At 40.4% G+C, this 20,386-nt stretch overlaps 1 protein-coding gene and 1 non-coding gene across 7 annotated transcripts in view; one reads left to right on the top strand and one right to left on the bottom strand.

The window, feature by feature from the left end:
* LOC6636004 (uncharacterized) overlaps nucleotides 1-20,386 on the top strand; it is a 73,512-nt gene that overhangs the window by 37,389 nt on the left and 15,737 nt on the right. For all 4 annotated transcript variants that reach the window (XM_002059468.4, XM_070207655.1, XM_070207657.1 and 1 more), the window contains 4 exons: nucleotides 9,574-9,771; nucleotides 9,945-10,065; nucleotides 14,370-14,517; nucleotides 19,543-19,967. In XM_002059468.4, the coding sequence (XP_002059504.2) occupies nucleotides 9,574-9,771; nucleotides 9,945-10,065; nucleotides 14,370-14,517; nucleotides 19,543-19,967 (892 nt within the window). The remainder of the gene's footprint in view (nucleotides 1-9,573; nucleotides 9,772-9,944; nucleotides 10,066-14,369; nucleotides 14,518-19,542; nucleotides 19,968-20,386) is intronic.
* Nucleotides 3,881-5,346, bottom strand: LOC26531139 (uncharacterized). Of its 3 annotated transcripts, none has more exons than XR_011417413.1 (4): nucleotides 5,056-5,346; nucleotides 4,403-4,976; nucleotides 4,241-4,328; nucleotides 3,881-4,184 (listed from the first exon to the last, which is right to left on the bottom strand). It is a non-coding gene; the product is annotated as an uncharacterized protein (transcript). The 3 variants fall into 3 exon arrangements; XR_011417414.1 differs by having other exon boundaries at nucleotides 3,881-4,328; nucleotides 4,403-4,613; nucleotides 4,669-4,976; nucleotides 5,056-5,342; XR_004305171.2 differs by having other exon boundaries at nucleotides 3,881-4,328; nucleotides 5,056-5,344.

Raw genomic sequence — 20,386 nt, 5'->3', positions numbered from 1 at the left:
AAATATTGTGTCTAAAAATGTTTATCGATTTATCGGAATTATTAATAATATCTACTGTTGCCTAGAGCTATCATGGCACAGTATTTGTTCTTAGGTCCGTGTGATAAACATTTGTGTGTAGCCCAACAAATGTGTTTTTACTTAATACCTTTAAGCTCAGCTATATAAGAGTTACCGATAACTTATGTGGCTGTTATCGATAACAGCTGATTTTGGGGCAAAAGTTCAACAGTCCTATACCTACGCGAATTCTCTTAGATATAAGGCTCGATGAGTCGTGGGTTACAGAAAACAAAGATAAATGAAAGAACATTTCCAAGTGTAGCTAACGATAGAAAAGCTATCGATAACTATCAAGATATCTAAGGCTAAAACTCTGCTCAGGTTACTTCCATTTAAGATTTTATCAAAAACTAAAGCTCTGCTCAGCTTTTATCCTTCTTTCCCATTAGAGTCTTAAATAAGGGCTTTTTCAGCGTGCTCTGTCGAGGGCAGATTCCCTTGATGACAAGTGATGCGATACCACAAAGTAGATAGCAACATTTATCCGTATGAAATGCGAAGAGGCAGTCGGCTTAAAATGAAGACAGCGACAAGAAACAGACCAGAGACGGCGTAACGCTAAAATACGGCTAATTAGCGTGCAACTTGTTGCACACTTCATAAGCAGAACAATGTGTGCGACGGGAACTTAAGTGCAGCTCCTTGAGCAGCTGGAGCTACCTTAAACGGGACACTTTAGATTGATAGTACTCGAAACACGAACAACCACCGAGCAGAGGGATGAGTTTACAAGACGTGGACGCAACAATAGACACAAGATCAGCGAAGCGCGTCCACAGATTGGAATACAAAACGGGCAGCCCACCACGCATATTCCTGCCCTCGTTTGTGGCTTAAGCGTGGTCGCAAAAAAAAAAAATAAAATAAAAAAATAAAGTAATTATGGCAAGTGCTGCGCAGCCAGCTGCAGGGCATAATTATAATGAGCCAACTGCAAACTGCCAACTGCTGACTGCCGACTGCAGCAGTTGCAGTCGGCGCGGTATTGCTGCCACTTGGTTTAGGCTGAAGTGTGCTTTTCAGGCTTAACCGCACTTGCTGCGGTGCTGCTGGCGTTGCCAGATAGGGAGGGTTTATCAGCCGCTAATGGATTCCAAAATAATATATATATATTCACAAGTGCAGTTAGCCCACCCAACTTGCTTAATATATAGTATTTGAAATTCATTTATTTGCACACTCTAATCTACTTTTCTGCAACCCAGACTCCTGACTAACTGTAGACTTGCAAAAGCTAGTGTTGGTAAATGCACTTGTCAACACTTGTTTTCTTCGTAATTTGTTTGCACTTGGACATTGCCAACACTTGTTGTTTTCGAAATTAGTTTGCATTTGGAATATAAACACAAGGACCCTTGTCAAATCAAGCTACAGTCGAGTTGGACGAAATATGACCATAGATGGGATTTCAAATAACTTGAATTAAATATCAATATTTATTGAAGCCAACAAGTTGTCTTAAAAAAAAAAAGAAACCAAGGTCGCGATTGCGTTGCTGATGCGTAAATCAAGTGACCAAGTCGGACATAAGCCACAGGCATGGCCCATTGCTGTCGAAAGTCCATTAGAAATCTAATTTGGTGTCAACTAATGAGACAATGCAGGACATCACATTAAGCTATATATAGTTATTTTTAGCATAAAGCACTGTGCTAGTCTTAACTTCCGCTAATTGCAAGCATCCTGGCTGGGCTGGGTGGTTGGTTGTTTGGTTGGTTGGGCGGGTCTGGCTGCGTTTACGCTCGGCTGCGCTAGCGTATACGTGATAAATCAATTAGACTTTGCATTGAGCAGAGCTTAGCGGCATCCACAGCCAGGACCAGCTGCAAGTCAGCAGCCACAACGGCCACGGCAATGCAATTAATGCCATGGAGGCAGCCATCGACAACTGCCACCAGGTTGCTTTCACATGCAACGTGACTTCTTCGTTTCGTTTCGTTTTGTGTCGCTTTAAGTGGACATTTCAGTTTTCTCTTTTCGAGTGTTACTAGTCGATACTCGTAGAAATTAGTTATAAATCAGTCGAACAGATATGAAATGTAGCTGTCTTATGTATTGTTTTTGAAGATATCTCGAACTCACTTAATAAATCCATTTATTTTTCCAAAGCAAGAAATGGTGCAAACTTGTGCTTGTTTGCTTCAAGCTATCTTGAGAAAAGACATTTATAAATTCGTTGTACTCTAACACTGTTTAGCACTTAACACTTGTTAGAGTAGAGTATTTGATCATCGGCATGGCTCAGATAGCCTTTGTTTTGCTCCACACAACCACCTGCTGAGCAGTCGCAGCGGTCGCAACGTTTCGCGCTTGATAAATCGAATATCCTCTGCGAGAAAGTACGTCCTTGACATCGTGACATTCTCGCTTAGCTGCCGCAGCTATCGACTGTCATCGTTCGTTCATTTGATTTGCTTTGCTTTTGCTTTTGCTTTTGCTCATTACGATTCCCGCTTTGATTTTGCCGCATTATCCTTGATTCATAGCCACTGTCACTGCCACTGCCACTGCCACGGCCACGGCCACGGCCACAGCCGCTGCTCTGATACGAGCGTTAATTACTTTGCAATTACGCGGCTGACTGAGCCGCTCGAAGGTTAGAGCCGGCAGAGCAATGGTTGCTAAATGCTAAAATGTGAAACTTGAATCGGGTTGCACAGTCTATAAACCATTAAATCTCCTACGCCTGCATCGAAGCTGGTTTCTGTTTGTTTGGGGGCTTTGTAATATGTTTTATTATCTTCTTCCGCCGGTTATTAAAATAAATACATTGGCGTGGGCTTAATAAGGAACACATTTTTACCTTTGGCCGGTTGCCCTAAGTACTTATTTAAGCATGACGGAAAAGCTCTTTATGCACCCCTTTTAACACGGTTCGGAATGCAGCAGGCGCGTTCAATGTGCTGTGGAACGTCAAACTCGGCTAGACTTTGGAATTAAAATATATTGAACTTATTATCCCGTGCTCTGATGCCACATTGAAGCAGCTTAGCTCAATGGCCAACAGTTTGCAGGTGCAGCAAATTAAATATGTGTGTGTAGGCTTAAATGCCAAATCGGCTTAAAGAGCAAACCAGCCTACATAGAACTTAGTAGAGCTCGAATCGAATGGCTCGCTTTTTCGTTTAGGTTCAATTTGACTACACCTTTGAATTGATTTAAGTTGATTTTAGTTTACAATTATCAATAGAAAAATGCAATTGATTGCAAATTAAATTTTCTGGCAATAATCATATCATAATTCTTGGCCAAATGTGGTTTGGCTTTGGCTTAGTTGCAGCAGGCTCGATTCAGGTCAAATGCAATTTTGGAATGCCGCTTGAAAATCTGTTCGACTCGCAACCGGGCTGCTGGGCTGCTGGCTCTTGTATCTCTTGTTTTACCACAATTTGCAAGCACTCGCAAAATCGTTTCGAGCAGGCGCACCACATTCCAAATTCCGACAGCCCAAGCCAGGCAGATGCTTGCTGACTTGCCAATTGCATCGAAGCGCTCTTGTAACAGTTCACAATAATGATTTACTGTGAATATTTTACAAACAACATTTCTATTCGGAATAAAGCAAACAGTGTATGCAAATTGAATTAGGGGTATTCCCAAAAAAAAAAAAATAAATAACTCGGCTTGATGGAATTCCAAACAATTTCAAATTGATTTTGATTTGGGTTCATTGCCAAATTGCGCAGATTTTGTCTGCACTTAAGCAAGCCACCTGCCCACTCGTACACGCCCATTAGATGGCCAAATTACGTATACGCCACGTTGGCCGCGAGTGGCCAACGCCTCAGCGAACATCAGCAGCAGCAGCAGCAGCAGATAATTTAAATAATCGTTTTGTATTTAATTTATATCAATTAGGCAACGCATCCCTTGGCGCTCGCGCCTCCTGTCCACAAGCTGACCACCTGGCCGCAAAATAAATTTACACTTAACTCCAAAAAGCCAGCGCTCGGCAGGGGCAGGCAGCTGAGTTGGATGTTGTGGCAAAGCAAACAAAAGCGCCAAGTTACAAATTTATAGACAAGCCAGACGCTGCTCAGCGCTGCTTGGTTGAGTGGTTGAGTGGTTGGTTGGGTGGTCGGTTGGGTGGTTGGTTGCTGCGGTGTTTGGCTCGCCATTAACTGTGATAGTAAAAAAATGTAAATGATCCGTGGTTAGTTTTTGGCTTTTACTCTGCCTGTTAACGCAGCCAGGCAGACGCGTCGAAAGCTGAACAAAGCATCTCTTGAGAGGCATCAGTTACCGGTTCAGGTACACGTCGGAGGCTGCAATCATAAAAGCAAGCATATTATATACATATATAAATATATATATGTATATGTATTTATATAAACACTACCTCTTGCCTTCTTACATTTGGTGGATTATGCGTGAAGCGGCTGCAAAGTGCTTTAAAAATAGTTGAAAAGTGATTGGAGCTCTTTTTTTTTGGCAGCTAAAGTGTGCGATTGTTAATGAATCTGCATAGCTATATAAGTACATCTGAAGCCAGTGTACGAATAAGTATAATTGATATTGTAAATGCCTTTAAGCCATTGCAGCTGTGTTATCTACAGCAATTATTATGGGTAATTGGGCCAAGCTAACAAGATTTTAAGAACATACTATTTAAGGCTTTTGTTTGTTGTTTTATTCTAACTTCAAACCAGTTTTGTGAGGGTGTCTTTTCTTGTTTTCCTCAATTATCCTTAAAATGTACTTGTTGCCTTAGAGCTTTCATGAGATTATGGACGTTGTGGTTGGCTGTTTGTGCTGTACATTAATGTCTGGCGTGTGCCTGCTTGTTAGTCGGTGTTTAGCACCAGGGCAGCAGACGGCTCATCATGGTCAATATCGAACAGATGCACAGGGTCATAGCTAGTCGCAGCCATGTTGTTAGCAGCTTCCTCTGGCGACATGGCGGCGGGAAATATCTGCCCATTTCAAATAAGCAGTCAGTTCAGCTCTCTATATATGTCTCTCTTTATTTATAGATATAAACATTTAGCTTACCTGAAAAACACGAGCGCTGTTAGAGCCGAAAGAGGCAGCAGCTGTAGAAAGAGCTTCAGTGCCTTTGCCGAAAACAGTTCCATGCCTTGCAAGATTAACAATATGATGGCTTGGCTTGGAATGGACGTCATGATGTCTCCTTTTAGAGTTTTGATCACAAATGAAAATTGCTGTGTTGGCTGAAATCTGTGAACGCACACAAGTCCCCGATTTTGGCACAGGGATTCTAAATAGGTGTACCTAACAAGCTGTGTTGGAAAAGGCATAGCCTACGTTTCTACTTCCAGCTGTTAGCTTGAAAAATATATAAATAAATGGCTTAAGCCTTTGCACAGCTCCATTCAAAGCATTTTCGCTGCACAAATAACTCTGGCAAATGCTCTCAAGCTTGAACCAAATTGTGATTGAATAAATATTTATATTGATTCGAATGTATCATAGGCTTAAGCTTATGTGAGCAGAACTAAATTCAATTGACAGACATTCAGAGATTTAAAAAGCAAGTAAAATGCACAGCAACAGATCAAATCGAGCACAATATACATGCTTGATTATTTTAGGCAATTGCTTAAAGTTTTATTTGTTTACAAAAATTAATTGGCAAATGCAATGCGTGAATGCATATCGAAAATGCACTTAATGAAAGCATTGCATATTGCAATTGAAGCTTTGAAGTCAAGGTAAAATATGGCGAATGCTGTATTTGCCACAGAAAATGGCAAAAATCAGTTGCAAGCTAAAAAAAACGTGTTCTCCTAAAAAAGGAGAATTTTAATATTTGAATGACTTGAAATATTGATGCCACTAATTAATATGCCTCAATGAATATTCAACACTTAAATTGAATGCAACCTGTGCACGTTGCGTTTGCATAGAATTTCAATTAAAATTGTTTGGCAAACTGTTGCCAATATCGATGCTCATTGTGTCGCGTACTTTGCCAAGGCGAACTTTGCGTGTGCCTCTATATGCAACAGCTGTCGAATATGCGAACAAGCGAACATGCCCGGTTTGCACATCTATGCGGGGCATAATTGAATATGCCAAGTATGTCAGCAAATGCTTGACAAAGGGCTGACGCATCAACATATTGACTAGAAGCTGATAGCGTTTTTTCCTAATGAATTCTTGGCTCCAAAAACTGTAACTGAGCCAACCACATTTACACGTGTGAGCATCAACAATAACAACAACAACAACAACAACCAAACAAACATCAACAAAAAAGCAAGCCATAACAATAGGAATAAAAGCTAAGAGAACGCCTCCAATTACACTATTGGACGTTGTTATGAATTTTAATTAAGCCCAAAATAAGCAAAATACAAAAAAAAAAAACAAAATTTACTTTGTAGTCATCTCACATAACGTGAACGGAAAACGAATACGCAAAAATATAAAAAAAATATTGTGTACAGCAGCAATTGATGTTGCCTGAAAATAAGCATAAACAGCAAAATTCAGTAAAAATTAGCGCAAATTTTATGGTCTGAATTGCATTATGATTAATTACAAATGAATAAATGACAACAATACCCGCTCATTATTATGCTGAAATTCGCAACAAAGCCTCGGCTCGTGGCTGTGTAAAACCAGCTGAACCGAATCCAGCTGCAGGGCGCCAGTTCGAGTCCTGAATTATTTTTTTGACCTCCAGCTGCGGTTTTTAATTTCCTCAATGCGCACAATGTACAACAAAACTTGTTTAATGGAAGTACAAAAAAATTGAAATAAACTGAAATTTAAATTCCGACTTAATCAAATGAATTCGTGAAATGCGCCAGAAGTCAAATAAAATATTTAGGAAGTTTACAGGGTATCTGGCAGAGCGGAAATGATGTTGCATTTGGCAACGGAACAGGCCCATTCAAATGCAAATAGAAACATGATCAATTGTTATTGTTTCATATTTGCTGTATGTGTGTAATATTTGTGGATTGCCGGCGACGGCCTAAAAAGTTAAGTTGATTTAGTTGCGGCCACGTTGCGTATACGCAATGCATGACAAATTACAAGCACATCAATAGCGGCCACAAGAATTGCATTAAATTAGCATAATTAGCACATGGGCGAACTGGTGACAGCTGGCAAAAATTGCACAAACAAATGCAGTTAATTATAGAACACAAATTTTTGGCAACATGGCCAAAATGTGCGGTCCATTCTCGTAAAAGTACAATTAATATTCATAAAGCAGCAAAGCTGCTTTTAAGTGCTCGCTAAATTTTGAGCGGAACTTTTGTTCGCCAACTTTTTAGTTAAAAAGTACGAAACTCGACGAAAGACCATTTCCCACTGCACCTAGTGTACATATTTAGATGTGTGTACATATACTTTATAAACATATTGAATGAGTATTTTAAGTGCAATCTGATCGGCATTAGAAAGTTTTTCCTATTTCATCGAACCCAACCATTAAATATTCGCGATTTGAATTGTTAGTTGAGCACACATAAAGTTGAAGCACATTAAGTGCATGCGAGCTTTACAAATTTGAATGCTTACTAGATAACAAGACTTGCAGCTCGAACCAGCGAATCTGACTAAAGGCTGATTTGTCAACCTGTCTTCACATATTCATAACTTTTTGTTCGAATAATCTTTTGATTTGTAATGTTGGAGCTTAAATTGATAATGCAAGAACAATTTGCAATAGTTCGGCTTACGATTTGAGCCAGCGACTCGCCCCAAAGCTAGCTTTTATTGTTTAAGTAAACAATGAAACAATCATCATAAATGAATAACTACAAGTCTTTAGCTTTAAGATTTAATTATTGCATATGCAAAATGTCTGTCGCCTGTATTCGCTTTATATTTCCATTTTTATTTTTGCCATGGTATCAAAAGTGAATTCAACCATTTACTTGCTTATTTTTTTTTTTAAGCATTTTCTGATAACGCTTTGTGACAACGTTTTGCATGTGGGTGTTGCACAAAGTTAGCGCTTGGGGGCAGCCAAGCGTTTTCATAACAGTTGCTAATGCAGCTCATTAAAATGCTGAGACCACTGCGCTGTAATACAATTCAATTCTGGCTGTCTGTTTGGCTGTCTGTCTTACTGACAGCAGTTTCAAGCGGCAAATGTATTTTAATTGGAGCTCGGCGCACATGCCACATGCCATACGCCACATGCCACATGCCACTTGCCACATGTTGTGACTTTAGTGCTGATTGCAACTGCAGCTCAGCTGTCAGCCTGCTAATTGCCCAGCCGTCAGGTGTAGCCGGCAGTTGGTCGCAACACCGAATCCCCAGCGCAAGCACCAACAACATGGTCAACAAATTGTTAACCAGAACTTTTGACTGCCGCAACGTCAACAACTAAGTACACCACTTAGAAATTTCCATTTAAATATTAAGCTATTTGCCAGCGACTTTTGAAGGGGGGGCACAAATCAATGAAGCTACTACAAAATGCTGCTAGCACGCAAATGTGCACTAGCTGCTTCAGTAGAACTATTTTTAGACGGAACTAAGCTCAAACTACTTCAAGTGCACACAGCTCACGCACACATACATATACAGGGACAGACACTCACACCCACACTCATGCACACGGACAGGCATTGCATGCACATACATGCACATGCTCAAGTGTGGAGCATGTATAGGTAATATTAATTAGAATGCCACATGCCTCACGCTGAATGCGCAGTTAATTAAGCGTGTTTTGACAAGTAGCCAAACCCACGCACCGCCAGAGTTGCCAGACTGTGCCACGCTTCAATTCAGTGCAAGTGAATGCTGTCAGCATTCCGCATCTTCGGCGATTTTGCAACACTATTTTTTATGCTTGACAGTCAAAAACAAGTACATAAAAGTGCTCCAGGAAGTGCCCGGAGATGTCACCAATCACCTCAGGAAACCCACTGAATTCAGCTGACATTAGAAACATTCTAGTTTCATTTGGGACCCAAACAATGAGATACATATAGAAGCTATGCTTCTTCTTTGCATAATTCCATAATATTCGTAATGCATTCCTGATTAACTCGTTTATATTCCGATTTTAATGGCATTTTCAGAGCATAAGTACGACATTGAAATGCATGTAAATACAAAAGCCCAAGGGAATAACTCAAAGTATTTGGGTATTCCAATTTTGGGGGAGTTATTAAAAAAGTTATATACTCTGTACATACTCTGATATGAATTTGGGTATAAAAAGTGTTGTTTGGGGGGAAAACAAAGCATTTCGTCTGGAAAGGAATATCTGTGACAAAAACATAATTCGAAGCTGGAAACCAATTTCAATAAAACATAAGCCATTCCATTAATTTGCTGCTTTTGGTTTTGTCTGGCTTTTGCCAAGTTCAACATTTCAGACAGAAACTTAAGTGAAGTCTGAAAACGAGCTTCTGCTGGGCTGCCAGGCTATCGCCAAGGTATTACCTGGGCAGATATGAAAGCGATACACATAGCTTTTCATCAATAAATCTCTTGAGTATCGTCAATTGAAAATGTTTTGTTGACTGATTTACTAATGCCGCACTTTCAACACCGAATCGCCTCTTCCAGAACCACCCACCGGGATGAGTTTGGCACTCAGCGCGTTTATAAGAAGACTTCGCCGAATTGTGTGCTAACTCTCTATTTGCCGACGCGTGAGATAGTGTTGACCGGCAATAATCCGTCTGTGCTGCGTGGAATAGTCTATGTGGATCCGAAGGCCATTCAAGGATATCGCGTCTATGCGCAGCTAACGCTAACATTTCGGTAAGCCACAAATCCTGCTCTACGCACCGCGCAATCCGCAGCCCGCAGCCCGCGCGACGCGCCCGGACATAGTTTGAAATTGAAATTGTAGCTCTTCAGTCGACTGACAGCTCTGGGCGCTCCAGGCATAGCACATAACACATAAATAATTGCACGGCCTGTTATCATTGCAGCTACGGTCGCGAGGACGAGGAGGTAATGGGTCTGCGTTTCTGCAACGAGGCCATTATGTCGCTGCATCAGATTTGGCCGCGCCTCGAGGAGCCGTCCCCTGAATCGCTCAGTCCGCTTCAGGTAAGTTGCTAGTGAACGTTGCAATCATTGTAATTGAAATTATCCAGTGCGCCACAATCCCATGCACTCCCCTCACGCTCTTCCTGTTACGTGAATTGGTCAACAGCTGCCTGGGCTGCTCCGTCCGTCCCTGCCCGCCCCATTACCTGGGCCGTCGCCTGGCTGAAGTGTCAGTTTGTCTGCTGTTGAGCAGACACTTTAGAGGCGACGAGTGCGAGACGAGCACTCGGTAAACAAGTCGAGCACTCGTCGAGCAGCCTGCCAGCACAGCTAGCAAGGGCTAGGGAGAGGGCAGCATGCAACTTGGCTATGAAGTTTCCAGCGCCATTAAAACTGATAGGCAACAACTTTTTCCAACCAAGTCTAGTGGAGAACAGCTCAAGCGTTGTAGCAGCTTTGCAGCGCAGCAAAACAAGAAAACTGCTGAGTGTGCAACAGAGAGATAGCGAGAGAGAGAGAGAAAGCAATTGAAAGTAAAAGTGACAAAGGGAGAGAGTGAGACTGAGAGGGAGAGGGAGAGGGAGGGTGGAGCCAGCGACTGTAACTGCCTCTTGATAAATGAAGCATACTTTTCTGCATGTTTATACGCTTGAGAAGTGCGCTTAATATGTTATCAAGCTGCGTATTTGCTAATTACAATTTTTGCGCAGCTTTTTAATTTGTTTGCTTTTGATTTGAAACACAATATATTTGTATATATATATCTATATACATATATACAAAAGAGTTTGAGCAGAAACTGCCCTTTAACAGCAAGCCCCCGCTGCTCAAATTAAATTTGTATAGTATTTAACCAGAATGCTGCCATATACACATATATCAGCTTCGTCAGCTTAGCATCAAACGAAAATTTTCTTCTATTCAAATTCAGCAGAAATTTCGAAAATGATGCCTGGCCTTTTTAAAGTGTTCCTTTGGTTGTAGTTAATTTATCAAGCATGAATGATGTCAACTGATGAATTCCATACAGACATTTGTTTGACAAGAAATGCGATGTAAGCCCTTGCTATTTTTGGATTAGGATTTGATTTCTTAAATCCCAATCGATAGTCGTGATTTGTGCGACTCCAAAATGTTATAGCATTTCAATATCGGAATATAAGTACTCGAGATATTCCAATATGACGTTAAACATTTTCAGTCAATTCGATTGGCAACAAAATCGGACAACAGCAAATCATTACAAATTTCGGGAAACAGAACTGTTTGGATGAAAAACTTTTCGAGAAATTCATACTATTAATAAATACTTTGCTTGTAAGCAGTTTTGTAACTAATACCTGTTGTACTTTCGGGCGTGAGTAATTTTTCAAAATTGCAAGCACGTGGAAATTTATAGTGTTTCCTTTGCGACTCGTATTAAGGTCTACAATTGTTGTTCGCCTTTGTTCAGATTTAATGCGAACTCACGTTGCCTCAAAGCATGCTGCACGTTTTCTCATGGAGGGGGTCGACCAAGGCAGTTGTTTTTCCATTGAAAAAAGGGTAAAAAAATTATATGTTGGCATTGCGCAAACGTTTGTAACAGGCAGGGAGAAAACAAGACAAAACAAGCTGAGTCTGTCTTTCTGTGTAAACGAGACCATCTTGCAAACTACAAAAGCCAGAGAATTCATATTTAAAATATATTTATTCGTCTACAATACGCAGAACAAGTTTATCGCAAGCAAATTTGTTTTTATTCAATATCTTCGTAACTGAAAAATTATGAGCGTTAAAAATATTGTGCAGATTGATATTATAGATTAACCATAACCAACTCTTCCTACTTTACCCTCAATTCAAGACAAATTACTTTTAAGTGCAAATTTTATAAGGCTCGGACCATAAATACCGAATTTATTCAGGAACACAGGGTATCTGTCAGTCTGGTTACTTCTGCTCAGAGCACTCTCTCTGGTTTTCTTGTTATTGTTATGGCTATTGTGAGTTCTCCTCTTAAACTTCTTTAACTTGTTCGCATTTTTCTGGCTTCGTCGTCTGCGCCAGATTCCGCTTGTTCGTCATCTATTTAAAGATGGAGGTTTGCTGCACTTAAACCAATTGAAAATCAATTTCATTTAACTAAAAGCGAAACAAATGTTTGCGATTCCCTTTTACATTGTTTTCCGATTGCTTCTATTTGTGTGTGTTTGTGTGTGTCTATTGGAGAGTCTATCTGGAGAATTTATCTGTGTGTGTGAGTGTGTGACAGAGATGGCCCCTCAGGCGAGTTTCAATTTGAACTTTCGCTTTTATTAAATTTGACATGCAATCATTTATTTAGCCATCACATTTTTGACAGCTTAACTTACCGAAAATTTGGTTAGGCAATCAGTTTACTGTTTTTGGTGAGTTCCGAGCTTCCATTTTTCAGTTTTCAATGTTTTCTCGCTTGTCTTGACCGATTTGCATAATATATTTACTCACTTATTTACTGCTGGCAGTAGCTTTTACTGCTCAGAGCCTAAAACGGAAACATAAACACACGAACAGAGGCACAAACACAAACATGCATAATTAAATAAATTTGACTTTAATAAGTTGCCGCTGCCGGAAAAACATCAGAACGAACCAGGAGCAAAATATCTCGGAAAATATCCTTGATGGCTGGGCGGAACGTAAAGAGACAACTGGCTAAGAGGTTGAGTGGAAAATTGTTTGTGTTTATTTAGACGGACAGATAAAGGGAATTTGATAATAAATTGAAATTAATCAAATATACAGCTTAATAGATCTTAACTGCCTAGGCTAAGCTGACAATCGAAGATAGCTCGATAGACTGTTGAACCGATAAAAAATGTACAGCGTACAGTTGAGTAGATTAAAATAATACGCAGTGCAGTGTTGGAAAAGGTATTAGGAGTATGAGTATAAGCTGCGGCTTGATGCACAGCTTAATCGATAGGTAGACAAATAACAGAAGAGTAGAGTAAGGAGAAATAATTAGCGAGATTTCATGGAGTGGAAAAAAGAAAGTTGAGCGGATTCAACTAGAGAGATAGCATGGAGTAAAAGAGATAGTATGGAGTAGAAGAGAAAAGAAAAGAGTATAAAAGAGATAAGCAGAAAAATGAGAATTTCACAGACCGAACAAATGTTGAGAGATATCACAATAACGATAGGTTAACGAATTGATAGCTCGATTCGCATTCCAATTAGCGATAGAGCGATCTATGCATATATCTTATTATATAAAGCAGAGTCTCTTGAATTCCCTGTCAGTTATCCATTGTAGACATTCAACGCCTGAACTGTTTGTTCCGTATACATATTTATTATGGACCATCATATTTATTATGCTGTTCTCTTAATGCTAAGCCATCTACATCTACATCTTTCGAGCCTGTGGACTTTGTGCGTCCCAGTCTGACAATTGCGGCTTAAGGAGGCGTAGAGGCATACTTACGGGGTTGTCCAACCCCCCTCAAATTGTGTGCCTCTTCACCCGTAAATTGCGCTGAAATTAGAACAAAACGTTTACAAAGCCAAACAATTTGAGCTACGGAATTGTCTTTAAATACTTTCCATTGAGCTGCCGCACACATTGTAAGGCGAAGTCATTGCCAAGGCTGAGAGTAGGAGCGGGCGGGTGTTGCGGCAGCAGGAATGGCCTCGTATCTGTTGCCCATTGCCTCACGCTGCTCAACTGACGATACACACAGATACACGCGCCAGCGATAAGATATTTAAGTATAAATCCAAGGGCAGCGCCAGGATCACGGTCACGACCACGACAACGACCAGAGCCAGAGGCAAAAGTAGAGGCTGAAGCAAAACCAAAGGCATTTGCAGATGTTAATACAATACCGTATACATAATCAAATGCAAATGAAATGCCAGAAACAGCAAAAGAAATAGCACAAAAACCATTGTTATCAAAGCCAAAACAAAGCCCACAATTTCAATGCCAGCGCCACTAATCACAAGGCCAAAATGCATAATTAAAAACTAAATATAACCTCAAATATATGCATATATTTATTCCACATCTGCCCGTAAACATATACTATATATAAATTTATATATATATATATATATCTGTGTAATGCACATTGCCAAAAGTTAATTATGTGCTTATGTGACAGCCCGCATTTAAATAATTGCCAGCGACTGTCAGCTATTTAAGCCTTAACTAATTTTGGCCCTGACCTTGGCCTCGACCACGACATCTGACCAATTTCAGGTAGTAAATGCCCGTTGCCGATAAGGATTTGTCACAAAAATCAATTAAAATGCTAAATTTCAATTTGCTGACAAATTTTAACAATGCATTTTACCCGGTCTCTGAATCTCCGGCCTGACTAGAATCTCTGTACTTGCAGGAGGCATTGATGAAGCGCCTGGGCGATGGGGCCCATCCATTTACCTTGACGCTGAACGCCCAGGCACCACCCAGTGTCCAGCTAGTGCCGGCCAAGCGTTACTATGGAGCTCCCATTGGCACCAGCTACGATGTGCGTTGCTTCATTGGTAAGTTTTTTGATTAATACTTCAATATGGACTCCTGTACATATATCCATTTGCTCCGAGGACACCGGAACCTGAAGAGCTCAGGTGATGTATGGCACAAAGGTAGAGAAATTCCATCAGAAGGCATAAGCAAATATTGATAAAAGGGTGGGCTGCACAGTAAGAGTATGAAGAAGACAAAAAAAAAAAAAAAAAAGAAAACACATCTGAGATTTTCTGATGGACACTTTTTTTTTTCAGAATGACACTAAGTAAAAGTGTAGCCAAAGCTGTGCTTAGAGTTTTGGGCTGTAAAAGGCGCTTAAAACTTAAACTTAAAAAATCGAGTTTCGGTTAAGTTTGGACTGTAAAATTTGCTTAAGGCTCTTTAAAGCTTTGAACAATATCAAACGTGTATAGCTTATAAATCTAGTCTCGCTTAAAGGTGTACGATATTTTAAAAAGCTTTCGCTTCAAATTTCGGGCTGTAAACGGCGCTTAAAGTTGACTAAAGCTTATATAGTTCATAATGCTAGCCTCGCTTAAAGCTTTTAGTTTCATTCTAATAACAACAGTCGAAAGTAATGCTTTTGGAATACCAAAGCCACAATGTGCGTTATATGAGTTGTAGCATAGGATTATTATGCTATAATGACAGAAGTCGAAAGTGAAGCTTACGATCAATGTTTGGAAAACTAAAAGCACAACTTAGCGATAAAGAGAGAACCTTTGCAAAGCTTTACGAATTCAAGAAAGCTTCAACACAATACACTTTAACTACAAAGCACAAAGCACGATAACATTTTTTTAAATAAATCTTCCTCTGTTAGTATTAACGAAAGGGTAAGTATTATATGCATTAAAACTGGCTAAATTTGATTAGATGTTTTTTTTAGCCTGTAAAATTTGAAAAATTAATATGAATTGCGAAGTAAGCGCAAAGCTTTTAGGTTTGCTTAGATGGGCATTATGAGTAGTTAGACATTATAATTAACCAGCATACATTTCCTTTCCTCCATTTATCATACATCATCAAGCCATTGCCAGCGCTTATTGAATCGTGAGTATCGAGCATCGTGCATCGAGCATCGAGTATCGAGTATCGAGCATTGAGTTGTCACAGCCACAAGAAACGACATAAGAGAGCGAGCGAATACGATGCCCAAATAATTTGGCAATCAAACAAGTTTCACAGCTCATTTATATTAATGACCACGCACAAGAAAAGAATCTATGAAAAAAGAAAAACAAGGGTATAAAAAAAGCAAAAACAAAACGAAAGCAAAAAGATCCCAATCCAGCATATTCCAACACTTTTCCGCTGCTGCTGACGCCAGCAGAGTGGATGTGAGAGGATTGTTCTTTTCTTTTCCATTTTTTGATTGATTTTGATTTAGTCTTTATTTATTCGCTTTTTGCTTTTCACCGAGCCATGGACACTATGGGGAGCAGCTCTGGTGTTCGATCTGGTGTGTACAGGAAAATTAATATAAAATGAAAATGCCGACCAAGTAACCGACGAGCATGCTTGACCGCGTGATGCCCTGCAAGCCGTGAGGAAAATATATAAAGTGGATATTTGAAATGAACTCTAGCTGCGAATTTATTAAAATCTGAGACGAGATCGACGACCAGCTCTAAGCCAACTCGCATTTTGATGCTGATAAAAGGAATAGATGAGTGCATCTTACATGCGTATCTCTTCCAATATTTGCGTACAGTTTGGCATACCCGTTTTGATTAATTAATCGCTGCAGGGTATACAAATAGAATCAATATTAAATGCATGCTGTAGACCATTGCGCGGCTGTTTTACTTTTTACAGCCGATGCCCACTCAGATTCCAATTCCGGCTGCGATTTGCGGAGCTGCTGATGCTTTTTGTCTGGTTTTTTCCTTTTCTATTTCCCTTCCCTTTCAATTATTTTTTTCTTCTCTCAATTTTTCTGTTCAATTGCCGCCAGGCGTTGTCCGCGTTGCCTGCTTGCGTTCCCAGTCCATTGCAGCATTGTCTTTTGGCATTCGGCAGGTAACTGAAATGAAATGAATACTTACCTGTGTAGTTTGTCATAGAACCGCCTGAAGGACGAACCAAGCCGCAAGTTCATAGACGAAACGCGTCTTCAGCTTTCGTTTCTCTTCAAAATATAATAATAAAATCTGTGTGCATTTTATTTTATTATTATTTTATTATTATTATTTTTTTTTGCTTACACAATTCAATTAAAGTATGATTTCAAAACAAACACTCTGGAAAATTGTATCTACATTTTCGTTGCAAAACAACAATGTTGACATATATCGGCTGGAATAACAAAGGAAATGGCAAATTCTGTTTAATTTGCGGCAGCTGCTGGTCAGGCGGCGCCCCCTGGCGGTTGTCAGTGGCAACAAAATGTCACATGGCTGTAAGCTGGCCCGCTCAATTTCCAGTTTCCTGCATTTGTCTGGTTAAATTGCATGCCCCAAGTCCAACGGCACTTGCTGTTTGACAGCTGAAATAATGCGAGAAAAAAACTAGTTTTGAACCGATTTTGAAATCGTTTTGAGCCCAATTTAACCGGAATAAATCCCCATTGGTGAAAACGGCTTTGAGTTGGGCTAAATACGGTTCGGAATCGAATTCTGGCTATGTTTGGAGCTGCGCTTCTTTTCGACTGCACTTCTTCTTCTAATCCGTCTTATTCTAATTGGTTACATCAAAAATTAACAACTTCAACTTCGCTGACAAGCGACACTGGGACTCAGATAATGAAATACCCCTGCATACATATGGCGATATGTTCAAAAAACCTCGTTGCTCTTCGAATAACTCAACGTTAAAATTTTATTTGGTTCGCTTTCTCTTTTCTATTTTGAACATAACATTGTTTGGTTTATTTTTGCCTTGGTTTTCATGTTCGGCTTGGTTCAGGTTGTTTTTTGGACGCTTCAGGACTCGGCACATGTTTAAGAACAAATTGGAATTCTGGTTTCGTATCGGTTGGCTGTAAAATCGGCTTGCAGCCTTGGCTACTGTGGCTATGATATATATTGGTTCGATCCAGCCGATTGCTATCTGCACCAAAATGGCGGGTCTATGGCAAGGCTTTGGAGAAAAGAAAAAACGTTTTTTTTTTTTTTTGTTTGTGGTTGTCATCAATTCAAAATACAGTTAAAACTAAAGTTTTGGCTACAAATTTGTGTTCCATTTTTGTGTTTCGATTACCACTGCGATACAGTCTGCACATATCTTATTTTTGAAAAATGTCCCCTCTTTTTCTATGATTTTAAACACTGCAAAAAACAGTTAAGTGTGATCAGTCCTCTTGCAGCTTATTTTGGACGAATCGCATTTCGTTTGAAATTTACTTGCAGGCCTCGCCCTAAAATTAACAATCAGCATTTTTTTTTCAGTGTGCCATTTGACAATAAGAAACATTGCAGTGTATTGAATCGATTGGACATATATATCTATATATACCTAGGAAAAAGATATATATATATATATATATAGGAGCACTGATCGCGTGTTGCACAACATTGAAGCGGAATCCACGTTTGTGCTATCTTCTGTGTTGATATATAAGAAAAATATATATATATATTTAATAAATTTTTTTTTTTTTTTTGTGTTTGTTGTGTGTCCTGTGTGTGCCCCTTGTCGTTTTTTAGTGTCTTATTGGATGTATTGTTCATGCATATTGCACTTATCGCACCCAGTTCGCAAACGTCGGCAGCCTCAATGAGCTGATTCACCAGTAGGCAAGGGGCAGAGGCCGAGGCAGAGGCAGAGGCAGAGACAGGGGCAGAGGCAGAGGCAGAGACGGGTTCAGAGAGCCAATTTTCTGACCAGATGTGCAACGCGGTTGCTGCGTCGCTGTCGCTGCTGCTGTCTGTGCAACCCGGTTCGAGGTAAGCAGGACGATGTTTGACTTTGCCACAGTGTCCTGTGATGCCTGGCCATGCATTGACTTGTCGTGTGATTTCCTAACTTAGTATTGTCTTCGTATTGATGTCTCGACTACGTTTCAGTTCATCTATTCAGTTCGTTTTCTTGCTGTCTTTGTGTGGATGTGAGTGCAGGTGTGTCTGTATGTGTGTGTGTGTGTGTGTGTGTCCGTCCGTCCGTCCGTCCATTTGTCCGTCTGTCTGTCTGTCTGCTGTGTGGGTGAGAGCGTGTGTGTGTGTGCGTGTGTATGTGTGTGTGTGTGTGGGAATGTGTGTTGGTCTGTCTGTCTGTCTGCCTATTGTTCTGTCTGTCTGTGTGTGTGTGTATGTGTGTGCATTTGAATATATGTAAGTTTTATAGGCAGTTCGACTTTATGTCGTCTGTCTTTTCATTGTTGTCGCTTCATGCCTAAAAACTCACACAATCCAACCTAATTTGTCTCTATCTCTCTCTGTGTATTTTTCTCTCTATCTACCTTTTTCTATCTATCTTTCTCTCTCTTTATCTATTTATCTTTCGCTCTTTTGGATTGCCTATCTTCTGTTCTCATTGCTTTTAACTGTAAATGTTTTTATGTGCCGTTTTAGTCCCATTTTCCTATGTTTCTGTCAAAGTTCATGTTAGCTGTTATGAAGATGGAATTGGCAAAATAAGTACTAAATTACATTCGCATTGCAAAATTGGCAGCATCACAACGTAAACATGCAATGCTAGCTGGACACACTGTAATTAAGCTTTAAACAGGCGGCTAAACTGCCTGGTAAATTTATAATATGCACTACTCAACAAACAGTTGCTATAACTTTGACAGCATGTTCAAGTAATTGCCAGGTGGAACATAAGGAAACGGGTCAAAGCGGCCAGCCGCCTGCCTCATAAGCTCACAACAAGCTGACAGCATTGGCAATGCGCATTCAAAATCATTTGGCATTTGGCAGTTTGACCAAGACGAACGCACAATCAAGCACAAAATTTCATGAAATTCATAAACAATATCAAGCAGCTGCGATACTAATGAGCTTAGCGAGCAATGGCAGCGGCGACAGCAGCGCCAGCAATGTGCATCAATCAGTTAATTGGCCCCAATGGCTCTGCCCCATGCTCTCTTTTTACAGCAGACAAAACGGACGAGAAATTCCATCGTCGCGCCTCTGTCAAGATGGGTGTCCGGGTCATCTATCGCACCGATGTCTTTCATCAGCACACGGCGCCCGCTAACTTTGCCGCCTTTGCCGGCCAGCCTATGGCATCGGCTCAATCGCCGCCGGCTAGTGCCACGCCACCGACAAGCAGCGATGGCCATCCAACAACATCTGGCCAGGAGCAGGGTCCATCCACCAGCAGTGGCGGTGGTGCTGCCGGTTGCGCTGGCTGCGGCGGCGCCAAGACCAAGTCCAAGTCGGAGCGCGGCGATTCGTTTCCCAAGTTGCGTTTGTCGCCCAAGTCATTTAGGTTCAGCGGTCGCTTTGGACGCAGCAAAAGCGAAATTGAGAAGTGCCCCAACGATCCATTTCATTGCTACAGCAAGTCGTTCCAAGAGGTAAGTGAAAGCAGCTTCGATTTTTTAGTCAAGACATAATGGTTGCATTGACCGGCTGTGTGCGGGCCAAGTTTTTTTTTATTTAAAATTGAGGCATGAGCTTTTGAGGCCACGATTTTCTAAAACCTTGTATTGCATTCCACTTTAAATACAAGCCAGTGACCTTATTGAGAATTGGTGTTTTCTAGGTATTAGGCCTTGGGCTTCATCATCAATCCAGCAATCAATCAATTAATCAGTCAGTCAATTGGGGGAATAATAATATATAACAAACGTTGAGCTTAACTGTTCGTCAATTCGCAGTGTTGAAAAGCGCATTCTATAGATTTTTTTGGCTATCGATAAGCGACTTATCGATTGGTGTACCGCACTACAATAGAGAATTTACGATACGAATTGTAGCTTTTAATGAATTTGCA

Source organism: Drosophila virilis, chromosome X (genome assembly GCF_030788295.1).
Source record: "Drosophila virilis strain 15010-1051.87 chromosome X, Dvir_AGI_RSII-ME, whole genome shotgun sequence".
In the NCBI taxonomy this organism is placed as follows: domain Eukaryota; kingdom Metazoa; phylum Arthropoda; class Insecta; order Diptera; family Drosophilidae; genus Drosophila; species Drosophila virilis.
This window is presented reverse-complemented; position numbering and strand designations above follow the sequence as displayed.